The sequence below is a fragment of the Amaranthus tricolor genome, chromosome 5 (assembly GCF_026212465.1).
Source record: "Amaranthus tricolor cultivar Red isolate AtriRed21 chromosome 5, ASM2621246v1, whole genome shotgun sequence".
NCBI lineage: Eukaryota > Viridiplantae > Streptophyta > Magnoliopsida > Caryophyllales > Amaranthaceae > Amaranthus > Amaranthus tricolor.
In genome coordinates this window covers 16,009,727-16,029,668 of record NC_080051.1, presented here as the reverse complement: position 1 = coordinate 16,029,668, position 19,942 = coordinate 16,009,727, and the positions used below count along the sequence as shown (strand labels likewise).

The window sequence follows — 19,942 nt, the reverse complement described above, 5'->3', positions numbered from 1 at the left end:
ATGACCATAGGCCGCGGATCTACATGGGGGCCCTTGATGGAACGTCCCTCCATGCGAATTTAAAAAGAAAACAAGTTTTAATATGGTTTTGTGTCACATGGTCTTTACTTATCCCATTGATTTTGCATCACTTTCTTTTGGGCAATGGTCAAACTTTTATCTTTTTAATCTCATCTTCCAATTTCTACATACTATCTTTCTATTTTGACCACTTATTTATATCATCCACTAGTTATTTATTTTCCAACTCAATTTTCCTTTTCATTAATTTTCAGTTATTTTTTACACTAGATATTATGATTTAGAATTTCAATTTTTTGCTTATATTTCTTCTTTAATCTTTACCATCAAATTATTAGAAATTAATTGATTTATATTTTTAAAGCATCATGTTTGTTAAATGTTCCTTGAACTTTTTAGAGTGTCATCATTTTGAAAATTTTTGTTTATCTTTAAATGTGTTTGTTAATATTCTTATTAGAAATACTCAAAATAATAAGGAAAAAATAAGATTATTTTTTTTGTAAATTTTTGAGTAGAGAATGTGTTTGTTAGATTTTTTTTTTTTCATTATGTGAGGATGATGTCAATTAAACTTCATTTTTTTTTTGGTTGCCACCATTTGAGATGAGAATGACGTCAATGGATTGCTTTACTATTATTTTGACTTTACTTGAAATTATTGTGCTTCTACATGTCATTTACTGAAATAAAAAAATTTAATTGTTCATTTTATAAACTAAACGCTATCGAAATTGCCGAACTCTAAACTCTGGATCCACAACTGTCATAACTATGTTAACTTATAGATTAAAGATAAAATATAAATTAAGAGTGATAACTAAATAATGACAAAAAATAAATAAAACTAATATGTAGAATAGGAGAGAGTAAAACATATTAAAAGACATAAAAATTTATATTTTCATAATATTTATTAATTAGATTATTTAAACTATGAATATAAATCTCATAGCAATACCGCCAAGCTTATATTATTGTATCAAGAAAATTCAAAACTAAAAAACAATGTGAAGGGATTTGACAAAGAAAAGATTCCATACTTTATAGACATTAAAAATGTGAATAAAGCAATCAAGTTGTTACTTGTTACCGACTCACAAGCGTGTTTGCCATGCACGATACCACAATATACACGTTTACTCCTTCGTCTTTCCTTAATTCTTACTAACTTTCATACTCATGAATTGTTGCACATTTCACATTGTTCTGTTTGTTGAACTTCCAATTATTGCATAATATTGAAGAAAAATCAAATTTTATAAGATGATTATTGGATATAAATTTAGTTATTTTAAATGTAGTAATAAACTTGTGCAATTCAACATAAAATAGACCCGTAATCTATGAGCCTTAAAATAGACATATAAATGAATCGAGTTTAAGACAAACCGATTAACTTTTATCTATAATTTATAATATACTCCTACTTTCCTAATGTGTCGCATTTAATTTATACTCTTGTTTTCTATTTCACCATATATGGAAAGATATTCTCAAATACCACACATAGAATCTCCTCTGTTATAGTAAGTAATAGATAATATATGTAGTAAAAGTTAAGCATAAAAAGAAAAAAATAATATTTTATCCGTTATAAAATAATGTTACGTTACTGTTATTGACACTATTCATCATTCAAATTATTCTCTATATTGTAGTTAATATGTAAGAAAAACTATAGGCATTCAAAATATAAATGATTAAAAAAACATATTAAATTAAGTTAAAAATTATATATTGAAACGAGAAAGTAATTAGTATAAAAAAATAGAAAATGTTTTTCAAATTTTTTGCAAGTTCTCATTCAGTTTTGGATATTTCTTTCCCCTAGCTATATTTCATTCGACCACAAAGCTTTTTCACTTCGGAAAATTCTTCTTAACTTCTCTCCCATGACTCACAAAAAAATCAGAGGAAAAGAGAGCACTAACTAATATTACTAGTTAACCAAAACTAAAATAAAAGATTAAAAAATCCTTGAAAAGGGATACGAGGATAAGAAAGTTTAACCCATTTCCATTTCCATTTCCATTCATTTTTTCACTTGGTCTAGCTAGTGTGACGATAATCGATATTCTGAAGGATTTCCCCTATATTTCCTAGGGATGTTTACTGTTTACTCCTTAGGCGTTACTCTTATCTTTCCTTAGATCAATGACAACAACACTTACGTTGTCCGTGCTGTGCCTAGCTAAAGCTAACTTGGTAAGCAACATCGAAGCATCGGAACATACTTTATCGGCCAGTCCTTCACCTAAACCCGTGATTGCTTCTACCTCCGGAGTCAATGTTGCCGGTGGTACTTTGCCTTTTAAGCACATTCTCGCCACCCCACACGCTGTGTCGTTGGTTACAACATCCCATAATCCGTCACTTGCTAATATCAAGCACTCATCGTCCGATGTTCGGTCAGTTATTGTTACCTCTGGCTCACTGCTCACGTATGGCTTCAAGTAGTTATCCCCTACGACCACAATGTCACATTAATTAATACTTCTATTTCATATAGGTATAATAACAATATAATATAGTTGCATAATTTTCATTTTATTTCTCAATTAATATTTAATCTCTCCACAACCTTTAAATTAATTTAACTTTTAAATTCTTTTTTTGGATCAAATAAAATTTAGCCCCCTTTGATTACTGATAATAATCTAGCTTTTCACCTTATCCGATCTATCTCAAACATAATGTAATTGTCTAAATTTTGAACTTCTTATCCTAAAATCTTAGATTTTGCTACTACTTACAAACAAGGAAATCTACCAAGATAATAAAATTTCACGGGTGAAGTATCTACCAAATAGTTCTAATATAATCCAAAATTAGTAAAATTAGTAGTTATAGTAAGTACTTCAATTAGATAGAAAGTGCAAATTAATGTCAAAGAAACTTACGTAGACAACCAACCCACCACCTACAAAGCATATGCACTTGAACTACCTTTAACATCTGTTAGTTGTAAAAGGAATTGAATTTAAATTCACTCAATATACTATCTCTAGTCAAGTAAGACAACTATTTATAAGTCACTTTCAGCAATTATTCTATTCTATTATATAAAAGTATGAAGATTAATTTCTTACATGCCTACGTGTAACAAAAATATAGAAGTACTTCGTATACTCCCTCTTATTCATTAATTTAAAGACATATTTTTATTGAGTTAATTTATTGATTATATTTTATTATTATTTTTATTATTTTTTTTACCTTTTTATACTCACTACAACAACACAATAACATATTAATATCAATATCTTTTATGGAATAAGTAAATTTTTTCACCTATTTTTAAGTAGTCCTTCATCTCTCTTAACTTTTGGTATAAAAAAAAATATTCCTAAATCAATAAATAGGAGAGAGTATGAAACTTACCAATAGCTCTAGACATGGCCAGTACTCCAAGGACCCGAGGCCCATCCCAATATATCACTCGACCACCCGCTTCTTGGATCCGATTCAACTCATCTGGTCGATCCGGCTAAATTTAAATTTTCGCCCAATCAAAATAACATGAAAAAATTATTAGTTATAAACGAAAACACTAAAATCTAAAGCTATTACTAAAATAAAATAATAACAATGTTATTAACATTTAAAATTGCTTATATGTCAGTTTAATTATCAATCATTATGTCATTGTTTATATGATTAATATTTATATTTTTAATTTTTCTACTATTAATAATAAATATAATATTATCTATAATAATTGATCTTTTACTTTTTATGTCACGTTATTTAATATTCTAAAAAATCACATTATTTAATTTATTTCATAATTTAATTATAAATTTTTAAAAATTTTAAAAAGCTATTATTCGAGATAAATGTATCAAAATCTCACATAAATATGATTTTCATATAAATGAATGAGAATACATAGTTAAAAGTATTAACATTAAAATTCAAAGAACATAATATGAAATGGGAGGGATCATTTTCAATTATTTATAAATTTTATATGATGTTATTTATATTTATAAAATGAATATTGGATATTTTGGTTAAAACATAAACCGTAAGTTTTTATTCTTTACAAATATAACAGAAAAAATTAATAAAGCGTACTATTACTACACTAATTAACAAAATTGAAATTAGAAATTAGAAAATTACCTTATGATCGGACGAAAGAGGCAAAGCTTTTCCGTTACGACAAAGAACAGCACGCGAATCACCACAATTGGCGACAATAATCTTCTCAGGAGTAACAACGGCGACAACGGCTGTAGATCCTACAGCGTCGCACTCCGGTGTTTGCAATTCACATCGACAATCACCAATTACACCTTCATCCCAAGCAACTGCTTCTTTATCCATTCTACTAAAACTTCTCTCCATTGCTACTTTCCATTCTGGAACTGAGTTAACTAGCTCCTCCTTCACTAACTCGTGCATTCTTTCTCTGCACTTCATCGCTACCTGTAAAAAGAACACCATAATTCAATAAATAACTGCAATTATGAGTTCAAAATTGAAGTAGGCGTAAATTAAATGGAGAGCAGACGTATATACGTGAGAGCAACCATGACCGTCATAAACAGCGAAATAATGCGACGGTTCAGAAGCGACGGAATTTTCCGTTTTGAAAAACGACGGGTGAACTGCGACTGCATCTTCCATATCTCGTCGTCTTCCACAAACTGATGCGAAGCCGAATTTAGGTATTACGTTGAATGTTTCAATGTTGAGAACTGATTTCGCAGAAAAAGGTCTAGGTTCATAAATCGAAATCGTATTAATAACTGAATCTTTCGGTTTAAATTTCTTATCATCAGTATCCTGATCTTCGGAAATCATATCTCGTACACGTTCATCTGAAACAAAACAATTATTCGTACATTCCCTAGAGATTTCCGTCTTCTGCCTCTTGGTCGAATCAGTAAGGGAATCTCGATCATAGTCATTACAATCCGTAACACCAGCTACAAATTTAAACCGTCTGATTTCCATCCTACGTCTCCTAGCAGCACGAGAAGAGGAAGATTCAACTACAGGATTATTCTCACCATTATCAGCAACTATTCCACAGCAAATATCCGCCATTGATGAAGTTCTTTAGTAGTATTAACCATGGAAAACAACTTTTGAAATAAATCAAATAAACTACTTTTATTTCTTTTTTTCTCGCTCTCTCCTACTACGGTGGGTACCGCTTTTTTCTTTTACGTGGAAACATAAGAAGTATTCCTAACAGCATTTAGATTTTTTTTAAATTTTATTTAATTGACGGGCAGCTGACCAAGAAGTGACGTAGACTGCCCGAAAATATGGACCGGTGGATGAGTCGCTTTCGAAGAGGAAGATCGAACACGTGTAATGGCGGGGATAAAGAGAAGAAGAAGAGGGAAAAGAGAAAAGAATAGCGTGGACCAATAAGAAATGAACAACATAAGGGATAGTGGGACCGGACTTCTCTGACACTATTCATACTTTTGTGGGGTCCATTTTGAAAGAGGGGGACTGGAAAGGGAGAAGTTTAGAAGAGAAGAAAGGGAGGGAAGCCGGAAAATTTTTATGTTTCCGAAACAAGCGGTGTTTTCAAATTTTTGCTTAGTAAGTTTCAGTTTGAATGTGCAAATTATACTAATTTTTGTTCTAACAAATCTGTAATGGTATTTTTAATATATTATTTCCTCTGTTCTTATTTAGTTGTAACATTGTCTTTTGACACAAGTATAAAGAAATATTATTGTCAAGTATATAATGTCTATTATATTGCCAATAATAATAGGTACAATGTTGATAATGTATAAAGTGAAAATAAAGTAGAGATAAAATAGAAAATTATTTAGTTACTTTTAGCCAAAAAGAGTAGTGTTGCAAGTATTGTGAAATATCCAAAAGAAGAAAGTGTTGCAAGTAATTTGAAACCAAGGAAGTACCTTTTTATTGTGTCGTCATTTATTATATATTTCCTTCGTTCCATATTAGTTGCAACATTCGGCGAAATGACACTATCATTTATCACTCTTAATTTGTGATTAGTTTTTAATCTACAAGTTAAAACATAATCAAGTGAGATCTTGTTTAATTCTTCTCATTGCAAAGATTTTTAATATCAAATTTTTATATTTTGTTATTATATATAATTAGAGATATTAAAGATTGAATTAGTGCAATGGATTGCGTGAAAAAACAAACATTGCAAGTAAATTGAAACAGAGGAAGTATTAAATTTTTAATATTGTCCGTAATGATTTTATAATTCTATCTGTAACTTATCTTTAGAAAAGGTTTTCTATGGTCGACACGTGTGTTTAGACAGTGTCTTGAACTCTAGGACCGCACTTGGTCGACCTCAAGTTCCTCGGCGAGGCAACTACTAATCCCTCTTCTCCTCCTTCTCGCCTTTCTTCTTAAAAAGGTTTTTTTTTTCCTTACTATATTAAGTAAGTAAACTACTTGTTCCAACTTTCAGGTAAGTGAATTGTCATGCCTTTGACTAAGTCAACCTATGCTTTCCATACTTACCCTGACTCAACCACCATCCACTTAGCTCTAGATTTGGCTGATCCTTTGTCATATGCTTAGAAAAAATCACTCTTGCTATGACACTTCTTTTTGGAGATAGTCTATTTTTTTGGGATAGGCGGAATATCTTGGTTCAGAAGTGAAATTCAACATCGTAATAATAGAGCGAATGTATTTGATCACCAAAATGATTTGGTAAATATCAATTATGAATAAACATGAATTAAACGCAAATGCAATTTGAAAAATTAGAAAAAGGACAGTCACACAAAACGCGCAACTGGACCTAGGCCATGTCGCATATTTTGTGCAACTGCACCTAGCCTCATTCGCCCATTTTGTGCGATTGCCACCTATTTTTTCTTTATTTTAATTTTAAATTATTTCTTTATTTACATATGCAAGGTAACTTTGAGAACTTAGGTGACGATGTAGATTATTTGACTGGATTGGTTACATATAGGCAATTTGAATCAATAAATAATTTGGATGGTTGGGCGAAAGGAAAAACTATTGAAATCAGTTTTCAATTTACTCGTGCCTCGTATTAGCAAAATGAGAGTTGTTCTATTGTTAGTTTATATTTAAGTGTCATTGTTATGGTAGGTTTAGAAGTTAATTGCATAATTTAGATAACGCTCCTTGATCAGGTTCTAGAATTAGAGCATGTGGTTGTCGATTTATGCCAATAGGATATATTCGAAAACTAAAGGAAAGACCATGCATGGCGAGAGTGTCTCTTGGTGATTAAGGAAGACACAACTATCCTTTTACAGTTTACAAGGATGGTCATGTAAAGTAATTAGGTTGCTAGTTGATATTCGACAACATATAAGTGAGTTTTGTGCTACCAGGATGAAACCAACTTATATAATGATTTCAATCAGACAAAATTATCCAGGGGGTTATGTTAGTATAAATAAATATATAACCTAAGACAAACAATTAGACATGAAAAGATGGATGGTAGGTATCATATTCAACACTTTTTATATTTGACTACAAAATACAACACGTGGCCTAGACATATGCATAGTGATGGTTAGTTGAATCTGTTATTAATTGCAAATCCTACAGATATTCAAATGATTCATACATGGCCTTATTTTTGCCACAACTTCTTCATTGCATTTTATATGATGAGGGATGAAGCGGCAATTTCATACACGTGGGTCATGGAAAGGCTTAGAGATATACTTGGGGGTGTTAAAACTTCTAATGTAATCATAATTGACAGAGATAAGGGTTTATCCGCTGCTATCCTTGATGTTTTCAGGTATATTCCTTTTTCTATTAAATATTTGTCATTTTATCTAATTTATATTGACCATATGCATTAATTCCTATATGTAGAATTTCGACATTTACTTTATTTATGGAAAATAGGAAATGATGTTGAAAATATGGTAGACAAATTATGTAGTGGCAAAAAAATGAATAAGGGTAATTATTTGGGCAAACCAAATGGAATCCTTGGGGTAATTTTTCCACAGTTGAAAATTTTGAAAATTACTGGGAAGCGATTGTTTGAGATAGCCCCAAGAATAGAGCTATTTCACGAAGGTACATTGAGGTAATACAAAACATGTATGACAAAATGTCAACTAACATACATACACCGGTGGGTATGACATAGTCTTTTTCAATTAAAGTGGGACTACATCAGGGATTAGCTAAGTCCTTTCATTTTTACAATCATTATGGAGAAAATCTCTAAATCCATTTGAAAAACCGTACCATGGTGCATGCTTTTCGCTGACGATATAGTTTTGGAAGAAACCAAGGAGGAGGCTAATAGTAAATTGGAAAGGTGGAGGGAAGCCTTGGAGGGTAAGGGGTTGCGCATAAGCCGTATGAAGACAGAATACTTGCAATGCAATTTCAATGGGACATAATCGATGAGGGAGCCAGAGGTGACCATAGGGGGAGAAGTTGTTACATGTACGTCCAAGTTCAAATATTTGAGATCGGTGATTCAGAGTAATGGGGAGATTGATGGAGACGTTACTAATCGTATACAAGCGGGTTGGCTTAGGTGGCGAGCAGCAACCGGGGTGCTTTGTGATAAAAATTTCCCGAGGAGATTAAAAGGTAAATTTTACCGCATTGCAATTAGGCCGGCGTTTTTATATGGGACAAAATGTTGGCCCGTAAAGAAGGTTTTCAAACAGAGGATGGAAGTAGCAGAAAAGTGTATGCTGAGTTGGATGTGGTAATACTATGATGGATAGGATAAGAAACCAAGAGTTCAGGGAGAAGTTAGAGGTTACACCTCTCTCCGCAAAGATGTGGGAAAACAGGTTGAGATGGTTTGGGCATGTGCAGAGACACATGACGCCCCAGTAAGAAAGATAGAATGCATCATAGTGAAGGGCAAGATAAGTTGAGGAAGACCTAGGAGAACGTGGGAGGAACAGATTAAAAGTGATATGCATGAAGTTCACCTCTCCAAGGACTTGACCAAGGATAGGGGCAGTTGGCGGCGCCTTATTCACGTCTTAGATTACTAAACCCGCCCTTTTTACCCATCGTTTGTTATTGTTCATTGCCTTTAATTATCGCTCTTTATCTCCTTCTTTACTTTTATCTTTATTTTTAGTTATTTGTACGTATTCTATTTATTCTATTTGTAAGTTTCAAGTTTCTCTCTCTTTGAAGACCTTTCTCGATCCGAGGGACTCTTTGACCGCATTCTTCTCTAGCTGCTGTCGTTCTTCCCTATCCAGACCTTGATCATGGTTTTCTATGAGCGGAATACACTGGGTATGATGATGATGATGATGTAGGGAAGCGATTGTTTCTACATGGGCTAAGAATTTACAAGGTCGTACAATATTTATTTGGAACTTGCTTGGATGCCACATAAGGAGCAGTTTGTGCATGTATGGATAAATAATTGTGTACATATGGATATAAATAATCAGACAACCGGCAGAGTTGAGAACCAACATTCGTCATTTAAATACTACCTTGGTAGCGCTATTAGCTCTTTTGATTTAGAGGTTGCATGTACAAATGACTAATCAACAGTCAAAGATACGACAAGCACTACAGGAATTTATGAATAGCATTCCGAGATCATTGTGGTTACGCTGGATGCGACTACATATCCATTCATGCATTGGAGCTACTTCTTCTTGAGCGTAACTATATGTTAGATTTGGGGGATTATTTAATTAACAAATTTCGGGTAACACTCTGTACAGCTCATTAAACATATCACTAAGTCTGATGATGGCCTCCAGCATCTTTTTCCTAGTACGAAACTCCAGAATCAAAGGCGTACACTCTCTACCCTAATAAATAATCCTAGCTTTTGTTCCCTCCATAGTTAGGTAACAACCGGATGTTCGTAGGTCCACTTGGCTGGTGTGTATACAATGTCTTGATAAGTGAAGGATTTTACACTTATTTCTCTTCTACGAGGTTTATTTAGAGCATGGTTAGTGAGTTTTGAGAACAAATGTGATGGAAATGAGCTAGAATAGATGCTTGCGCTATTTTGTACTATTTCGTGGCTTTATGGATTTTTTTGGATAAATTCAAGCAACTTTTGATCACTATATTCCTCGATTAAGTACACTGAACATCAAAATAGTAAGGGGTTAGTTGGTATAAAAATTTTGGGCTCAAGTAACGAATTCATTTAAGTAAATCTGTTACCCAATGTTTTGTATAAAATTATTATAATCCAATCCATTATCTCAAGAAAACCAATACCCCTATTTTGTTACTGGTCAATTTACTCTAATAACAAAACACATTACTTTCTATTTCCTCTTAATTACATCCTTTCTAACTATTTCCTCTCAAATTAAATCCTTTCCTTAGTTTTACTCTGGTGTTTGTCCAAATCTCCTTCAACGAGATACAAATTCTGGTATGTTTTCTCTAAATTTGTGATCTTTAATCCTTTTGATTCTTTGATGTTAATTTCTCCTGTTTTGATTTTAATTTTCTTGCTCAATTTGATTGTGTAAGATGAAACCTTTTTTTTTTTTGCCGAGTTAAGGTTTAAATTGTTTACAATTTTCTCTTATTCTTCCTTGTTTTGATTTGTGGTAGTTGATTATTAGTATGATGATTTCTCTATCTTTTCAATTTCCCCCCTTAATATTTACTATTAACCTTGCTGGATATGTTTAATTTTGACTCAAGTATAGTATAGATTGAATGATTGTATTCGTATTGGAGTAAGACTATGAGGGTGTGAGGTGTAAGGTCAACAATCTTTGGATGGGATGGTTTCAAATTGATGTTATCAATTAGCATAATTTGATTGATAAATTAGTAGTACTCTGAATTGGAGTTAAAGATTGTTAGTGGATGTATTTTTGTAGACAATGAGTGAATAGTAGCACAATAGAGTGCAATAGGAGACAACAGTAGCATAGTCATCCAATCCGTTTATCAACGGTAAAAGTTAGTACACTCTTTGTCACGTTTTGAGTTGCAATTTATGATAAATGGTGTATAGATTGAATGTTTAATTCTTTTAGGAATAAAAACTTGGTTTGATTTTTTGTGGAGGTCATCTTTGGAAAGAATGTGTTCTTTCCTTTTCAATGTAAGTTATCTCCTAATTATCATACATTACTCATTTATGTTAGGTTTTTGCAATAAAGATTGTACTTTTTTGTGTTTGATTAAGGTTTATGCAATTAGAGGTTGAATTGTTTGACAGGGATTACTTGCAATATAATTTGATTTTGATTTTCTGTATAATTTTGTTAACTTATCAATATAATGTTGTAAATATATCACATCATATAATCAGTACAGAGAACAAGAAGTCCAGAACAACTTCTATTGGTTATAATAAATGTCGTTGTAGTTCTTTTGATGTATTTGGTTTGGTATATGATGAACATTAATACAATTACGGCTAAAAGTCATGTATTGCTTAATACAAAAGTGATTTACATTGCAAAAGTGAACTTCGTGTTAATAGACAAACCTTTGGTATCATTGGTTAAATGCTTAAGAAAAGTGGAGGTCTATGCCGTACAAATAATATGTCTCTTCAAGAAATAGTTGCTATGTTTATGTACACTTTAGCACACCATATGAAAAGTAGATCAATTGCTCGTATTTCATAAGAAGTTGAGAAACTGTGAGTCGTTAATTCAACTTTTGTTTGAAAGTTGTACCCAAGCTTCATGGTTATTTGTTTTACCAGCCCACACCAATATTAGAAGATTATGAATATGAAAAATGGAAACCTTTCAAGGTATTAATGGCTTTTTCATTTAACTATTAGCTTCAAAATATTTGTGTGGTTAAATGAATAATGTTTTTTTTTGAATTTATAGAATTGCTTGGGAGCTTTAGATGGCACCTACATTAGTGTAAGTCTGCATGCCCAAGAACGGGGAAAATATCGGATAAGAAAAGGTACAATTGCTATGAACATTTTGGGTGTTTGTGCACCTAATATGCAATTTATCCATGTTCTTGCCGGTAGGGAAGGCCCTGCATATGATGTCCGTGTTCTTCGCAATGCTCTTTCTAGGCCAAATGGCTTAGGGTCCCTTGAGGCACATACGTTCTACTAAACTAAAAGTAAATTTAAATAGTCTAATAAAACTATATTAATCTTCTTATTTCAATAACTTTGAAGGTAACAATTATTTGGTTGATTGTAGGTATACAAATTGTGAGGGCTTTCTTGTTCCATATAGAGGGCAACAATATCATCTCAAGGAATGTACTGATAAACAACCGCAAACCACCGAAGAATATTATAATATAAAACATGTTCAAGTAAGAAATGTAATTGAGAGGCGTTTTAGGCTACTTATAGGAAGATGGAGTATACTTAAAAGCCCCTTATTTTTCCCCATTCAAACTTAAGGTGGCATTATAATGGCTTGTTGTTTGCTCCATAAATTAATTAGAAAAGTGTGGCCCACAAATGATACAAAAGAAGAGGAGACGAGTGATGACGATTTAGATGATGATTCCGATGATGAAGTTGAGTACATTACTACAATTACAACTTCTGATCCATGGACAAATTATAGAAATACGTTAGCTCAAAATATGTTTAATAGTTGGAGGGCAGGATTTAGACAAGGTCAGTACTTTGTTTAATATTTTTTTCTTATTGAATGTACCTAAATTATATATAACTATCACAATTATAGCACTATTGGTAATATAGCTCTTGTACTTATTAATTTTTGTATTGTTTGTATTGTTTTACATTTGTACTCTTGTTATTATGGAGTTTTTTGGAGCTTAGATATGATCAAACATGCTATTGGCCATGAAATTGCTTGTTTCATTTTTTAGGTACTTGAGAAGGAGGGAATTAAGTAGACGGAGAGGCAATAATTGTAACATTTGAGAAATTAATAATTTAAGACGAGTGAGTTTGAGGGAATTATTAGTGCGAGAATAATCTTAAATACACATGACATAAAATATTCTCAATTTAATTTCTCTCCTCTTTTCCTTTTCTTTTAATTTATAAAAGAAAAGAAGACAAAACAAAATCCTCATCTTTCTCTCTCACACTCGAATGAACTCAAAGGAAATCAACAACCATTTCCTTCTTCCTTACATTTGTATAAAACCAAAAATCAGCAACATCACACTCCATTAAAACACATCAGAATCTCAAGAACCCTTACCTTCCTCCTTTCTCTCGCCATTCCCTCTGAAAATGGCAGAATCACACTGAAATTATTCAAGCTACTAGTCCATCTTCCCCTCTTTTGGTTCCTGAGATCGTGCGCCTAAGAACCACCATTACATCTCGATTGTTACCCTCAAAAATATCCGGCAACAACTCCCTTTTTCAGCCGATTTTGGTGCTTTTTTCCAGAGAAAAACCGCAGCAAATCAATCCTTCTCTTCTCCACAAATTTGGTTCAGGTATATCACATTTTTCCTTTTGAATTTGTGCATTTCTTTAGGTTAATTAAGGCTACAAACCGCAGCAAGTCATTGTTTATATAATCTATTCTCTTTCCATTTTATGATATACTGTTGAGCAATTCTTTTATTGTTCTTTCTTTGGGAACCAACATTTGTGTTAATGCCTATCAAGATTTTCTTTTACCATGAAAATAATGAGAAACCTCTAGAATCACTAGTGGAAAAAATCACATTTGCTGTGCACCATATGCTGTGGTTTTATAAAAAAGCAGCAAAAATTATTTTTGAAAAAAAATAATTAAATATATGCTGCGGTTTTCTCGTTGCCCGCAGCAATTAAGTGAAGATTCAAAAGCATATGCTGCATTTTCCTCTTGCCCACAACAATTAATTAGTATATGCTACGGTTTCCTCCTAGCCCGCAGCAAATAAGCAGTAAAAAATCCTACCTTTTAATGTTATACCCTTAAACCCACACGAAGAATTTTCATAAAACACTCGATAACAGCTGCAATTGTTTCATCTTCTTCTTCACGCTACTACTTCTTGTTTCATAAACCCACGGCATAACTGTTACTTCTTGTTTTCTCGAAAAACACTCGAAAAACCTATTGATACCCACGACATTTTCTTGTTCACAGCTACTTCTTATTCATAAACCCACGGCTGTAACTGTTCATAAACTTAAAATTTAAGACTTTGGTCTTGTTCATCTTCAAAACCCACAAAATTAAGGTATTTTTTTCTCTTTGTAATTTGGTAAACATTTAAGTTTTGCAAGATATTCATGAAAACACTCGAAAATTAGGGCAACTGTTCGTATACTAATTTTGTTTCTCTGTTTTTCGTTGTAGATAACATAACCCACGAATTTGCAAGTTCATATCTTTATTGTTTAACATGTAATTTAGTAATTTAGTGCTAAAGATATCATTTTATTTGTGAATTTTACATTATTCAAGTTTATGTTATTAGTTTGTTAAATATTTGTGTAATTTGTTAAAAATGTGGTTTGCTGTTATACTTTTGTCTTTAACTATTAGAATTAGAATATGATTTTATTTACAATGTAGTGCTTAATATTGAAGTATGAAGTATAGAATTAGAATATGGAGTTTGTATATTTAGGGTTAAATAGATTTGGTATAAATAAGTATATATTTTTAGGGTTAAATATGTTTGTTATAAATAGTATATATGTTAAAAGTTGTGGATTAATTTGTTTTGAATTAATTAATCACACTAATTAGGATGAAAAGATCGTTCTTGGATGTATGGAAGCATTGAATCGTTAGAATTTATTGATGGCGTATTAGAATTTTGTAGTAATGCGGTTGAACATCAAGTCAGCACGGGGGAAGTTGGTTTTTATTGCCCATGTGTCACTTGTGGCAATGTATCAAAGGTAGATAGTGTTGATATCCTTAGGGAGCACATACTTCGATGTGGGTTTAGGCCTCAATATCATGTTTGGGTTTGGCATGGTGAGGAGGGAGTTTACAAAGAGAAAAGTGTTGTTGAAGACGTCCATAATGTGGTTGATGTCAATGAGGATGTAGTAGATCATGTTGATGGGTATGAGACAGATGAAGAGAATGTCGATGAGGATGCGGATTGTGTTGATGAGATGATGGAGGGAGTCGAGGATGAGTTCGGAAAACGTCCTCGTGTTTTTGACTTGTTGACAAAGGCTTCTCAAAAGACTTTGTACCCTGGATGTACAAAGTTCACCAAACTAACAGCAGTGTTGACAATTTTCAACATTAAGTCAAAGTTCAATTGGAGTGACGCTAGTTTCACAATGTTATTAGAAGCGTTAGGTGAGATGCTTCATGAGGGAAATGAACTTCCAAAGTCGACATATTATGCCAAAAAGCTCAAGTGTCCTTTCGGCTTAGAGTACCAGAAGGTTCATGCGTGTCCGAATGATTGTGTATTGTATCGGAATGAAAACGAGAACTTAGAAGAGTGTCCTAGGTGTGGGTTATCGTGCTACAAGCGTAAAGGGGCTCGGGATGCTAAAGGCCCCCCGGCTAAGGTATTGTGGTATCTTCCAATAATATCTAAATTTAAGCGCTTGTTTTTTATAAAGAAAGATGCATTAAATTTGAGGTGGCATGCAGATAGGGTGAAGAAAGGTCACTTGCTCACACATCCATCTGATTATCTAGAGTGGAAGAGTATTGATAGGTTGCATAAGACTTTTGGAGATGAGGTTCGTAATTTAAGGCTCGGACTGTGTACGGATGGAATAAACCCATTCGGTAATCTTAGTTCTCAACATAGTACTTGGCCGGTATTGTTAGTGATCTATAATTTGCCACCTTGGTTGTGTATGAAGCGTAAGTACATTATGCTTTCTCTTCTTATCTCGGGTCCTAAACAACCTGGCAATGACATAGATGTATATCTTGCACCTCTCGTTGAGGATTTGAGAAAGATGTGGGATGAAGGCGTTTCCCTGTTTGATGCATATTCTAATGAGGAATTCACGTTACGTGCAATGCTTTTATGCACCGTTAATGATTTTTCGGCATATGGCAACATATCGGGGTATAAGAACAAAGGGAAGAAAGCATGCCCAATATGTATCGATGACATAGAATACACGTGAATTCCTAAGTGCAAACACGTATTCATGCACCATCGAAAGTTCCTCCCACGAGATGACCAATATCGTAAGTAGAAGAAGATGTTCAACGGGGAGGTTGAGGACCGTGTAGCTCGTCGACCATTGATCAGTTGTGAGGTTTATGAACAGGTTAAGGGAGTTAAGACTGTATTTGGTAAAACAGGGGTGAAGACCGATTATGGAAAAAAGAATCAATCTTTTGGAAGCTTCTATATTGGAGAGATCTACAGGTTAGGCATTATCTTGACGTTATTCATATAGAGAAAAATGTATGCAATGCCATACTCGGGACTCTCATGAACATTCCGGGTAAGACAAAGGATGTTGGGGTCGTGCAAGATTGGTTTGAATGTAAAGGTCTTCGTCCGGAGTTGTGGGCACATGTTAAGGAGAGTAAGAAAAGAAATAGAGCTGATGAAGTTGGTGGCAGTAACAAGAGAAAGGGCGGTAAGAAGAAGATGAGTAATGACAAAGTTTATTTGCCTCCAGCTTGCTACACATTGTCCAAAGTAAAGAAGCGGACATTTTGTGAGTCTTTGTATGGCATTAAGGTTCCGTCTGGGTACTCATACAACATGAAGAGATTTGTGAGCCTAAATGGTGAGCTGAAGTTGGGAAGCATGAAATCTCACGATTGCCATGTAATGATGCAAGTGTTCTTACCAATTGCAATCCGTGGAATACTGTCAAAACATGTGAGATATGCTATTACCGAGCTATGTTCGTTCTTCAACACAATTTGTAGTAAAGTTCTTGATCCCTTTAAACTTGATGCTCTTCAAGTCGACGTGATTGTAACTTTATGCAAGTTTGAGATGTATTTTCCATCTTTTTTCTTTGACATAATGGTTCATCTTATTGTCCATCTCGTTCGTGAGATCAAGCTTTTGGGTCCAGTTTTTTTAAGGTGGTGTTATCCTTTTGAAAGAAACATGGGTGTTTTACAAAACAAGGTGAGGAATCCAGCACAACCAGAGGGGAGTATGATTCAAGGCACTGTGAGCGATGAGATTAGTAACTTTATAGCCAAGTATTTAGCCATTGCAAAACCTATTGGACTTCCCACCTCTCGACATGAAGGAAGGCTTGTAATTATTGGTCCTAGTGACATTGGGCAATTTTTGAGAGGAGAAATGTTGAATGTAGCTCTTATCCATGTCTACATGAGGTGATGTTCATTATCTTACAATTTAGGCATTATTGTTTAATTAAAGTAACAACCGAATTACTGACAGAATTTTCTTATTTGTGAGTTTAGTGCGGCGTATAAGGAGCTAAATTCTTGCGAACCTCTAATAAAAATTGGATGGTTTTGTCCTAAGTCGATTTTGGGTACTAAAAGCGTAAATGATCCAGATGACGTCAAAGCATACATTGAGAATGCTTTGAGTAATTCCCTTGCATCTAAACACACGTTCATTCTGGCTCCATATGTGGAAGAGTAAATTTTATTTTTGAAATTGAACTTATCTTTTGATTTTTAAGTTCACATAATCTCTAATTTGTGGATTTTAAGTTTGCGTTTGTAGTTTGCATTGGATACTTTTGGTCATATGTCCTTTAACGAACACTGTGCACGTCTTCGACACATTACAAAAAGCCCGCCTTGCAACACAAAATTCAAAGCCCTGTTGAATGCATACGTAATTTTATAAATTTTACCGATTTTCATTTAATTAAAGTTTTATATATATATATATATATATATATATATATATATATATATATATATATATATATATATATATATATATATATATATATATATATATATATATATATATATATATATATATATATATATATATATATAGTTCTACTTTTCCCATGCGTTTCAGCGCAATGAAGAAAGTGCGTGGAGAAATAGGATCTATATCCAGAGCCACATTTACGAAATGGACAGCAGTAAAGATACACAACACTATTCGATTTTATGGGTTTTAAAGCTTTTTTTGGACTTTCGCGGATAAAGTTGCTCAAACTTGGTTTGTTTTGCACGATACTTGGCACACAACACTATTAGGTATATATTATTGTGTTGAAGTGGTTAGAACTGAAAATAATAGTCGTATGCTAGAAATTACGTGCTAAGTTGCGATTTTATGGGTTTTTAAGCTTTTTATGGACTTTCGCGCATAAAGTAGCTCAAACTTAGTTTGTTTTGCACGAAACTTGGCACACAACACAATTTGATATATATTATTGTGTTGAAGTGGTTAGAATTGAAAATAATAGTCATATGCAAGAAATTATGTGCTAAGTTGCGATTTTATGGGTTTTTAAGCCTTTTTTGGACTTACGCACATAAAGTAGCTCAAACTTATTTTGTTTTGCACGAAACTTGAAACACAACACAATTTGATATATATTATTGTGTTGAAGTGGTTAGAATTGAAAATAATAGTCATATGCAAGAAATTACGTGCTAAGTTGCGATTTTATAGGTTTTTAAGCTTTTTTTGGACTTTCGCGCATAAAGTAACAGAAACTTGGTTTGTTTTGCACGAAACTTGGCACACAACACTATTTGGTATATATTATTTTTTTGAAGTGGTTAGAATTCAAAATAATAGTCATATGCTATAAATTACGTGCTAACTTGTGATTTTATGGGTTTTTAAGCTTTTTTTACTTTCGCACGTAAAGTAGCTCAAACTTGTTTTGTTTTGCATGAAACTTGGCACACAACACTATTTGGTATATATTATTTTGTTGAAGTGGTTAGAATTTAAAATAATAGTCATATGTTAGAAATTACGTGCTAAGTTACGAGTTTATGGGTTTTTAAGCTTTTTTTTGGACTTTCACGCATAAAATAGCTCAATCTTGGTTTGTTTTGCATGAAACTTGGCACACAACACTATTTGGTATATATTATTGTGTTTAAGTGGTTATAATGGAATATAATAGTCATATATGTTAGAAATTACGTGCTAAGTTGCGTTTTATGGGTTTTTAAGCTTTTTTTGGACTTTCGCGCATAAAGTTGCTCAAACTTGGTTTGTTTTGCACGAAACATGGCACACAACACTATTTGGTATATATTATTGTGTTGAAGTATTTAGAATTGAAAATAATAGTCATATATGTTAGAAATTACGTGCTAAGTTGAGATTTTATGGGTTTTTAAGCTTTTTTTGGACTTTCGCGCATAAAGTAGCTCAAACTTGGTTTGTTTTGCACGAAACATGGCACACAACACTATTTGGTATATATTATTGTGTTGAAGTGGTTAGAATTGAAAATAATAGTCATATGCTGGAAATTACGTGCTAAGTTGCGATTTTATGGGTTTTTAAGCTTTTTTGGCACTATACTCTCAAATACATGGACGATATCTTACAATTCGTGAAAGAGGTTGGAGTCGAAAACATTGACGCCGTAAGTATTTGTTACGTTCCTAAATTATAATATTATATATTTACTATTGGTAAAATCTAATAATGTTTATGTATCATTTAATTTAATATTATATTATAAGTTTTATAGGACATTCCAAGGGAAACACGCCCTTTGAGAGATGGAGAAATGCGCCAATTGAAAGACAAGATTGCCGCGCATCTTGCTAATTTTTGTTCTTGGTAAATGTATATGTACATGTTATTATATATACGATCGAGAGTTTACAAAGAGGTTGTTGGTGATAATTAGTGATTATCATTGGATTATTGGATTAATCATTGTTTACATTGTACATTATTGGATTAATTATTAGTATTAAACGAAAAAAGCAATATATATATATATATATATATATATATATATATATATATATATATATATATATATATATATATATATATATATATATATATATACAAATACATATACATATATATACATATACATATATATATATATATATATATATATATATATATATATATATATATATATATATATATATATATATATATATAT

General features: G+C 32.5%; 1 protein-coding gene and 1 long non-coding RNA gene across 2 annotated transcripts; one reads left to right on the top strand and one right to left on the bottom strand.

The window, feature by feature from the left end:
- Positions 1-1,761: 1,761 nt before the first annotated feature.
- LOC130814078 (probable protein phosphatase 2C 24) lies at positions 1,762-5,270 on the bottom strand. Its single transcript, XM_057680074.1, has 4 exons — positions 4,549-5,270; positions 4,150-4,455; positions 3,406-3,511; positions 1,762-2,488 (listed from the first exon to the last, which is right to left on the bottom strand). Exons 1-4 carry the CDS (start codon positions 5,077-5,079, stop codon positions 2,148-2,150), a joined length of 1,284 nt encoding a protein of 427 aa, XP_057536057.1. The 5' UTR covers positions 5,080-5,270; the 3' UTR covers positions 1,762-2,147.
- Positions 5,271-10,279: 5,009 nt separating this feature from the next.
- Positions 10,280-12,716, top strand: LOC130814077 (uncharacterized). The gene is made up of 3 exons (XR_009042293.1): positions 10,280-10,387; positions 11,820-12,069; positions 12,153-12,716. It is a non-coding gene; the product is annotated as an uncharacterized LOC130814077 (long non-coding RNA).
- The last annotated feature ends 7,226 nt before the right edge of the window (positions 12,717-19,942 follow it).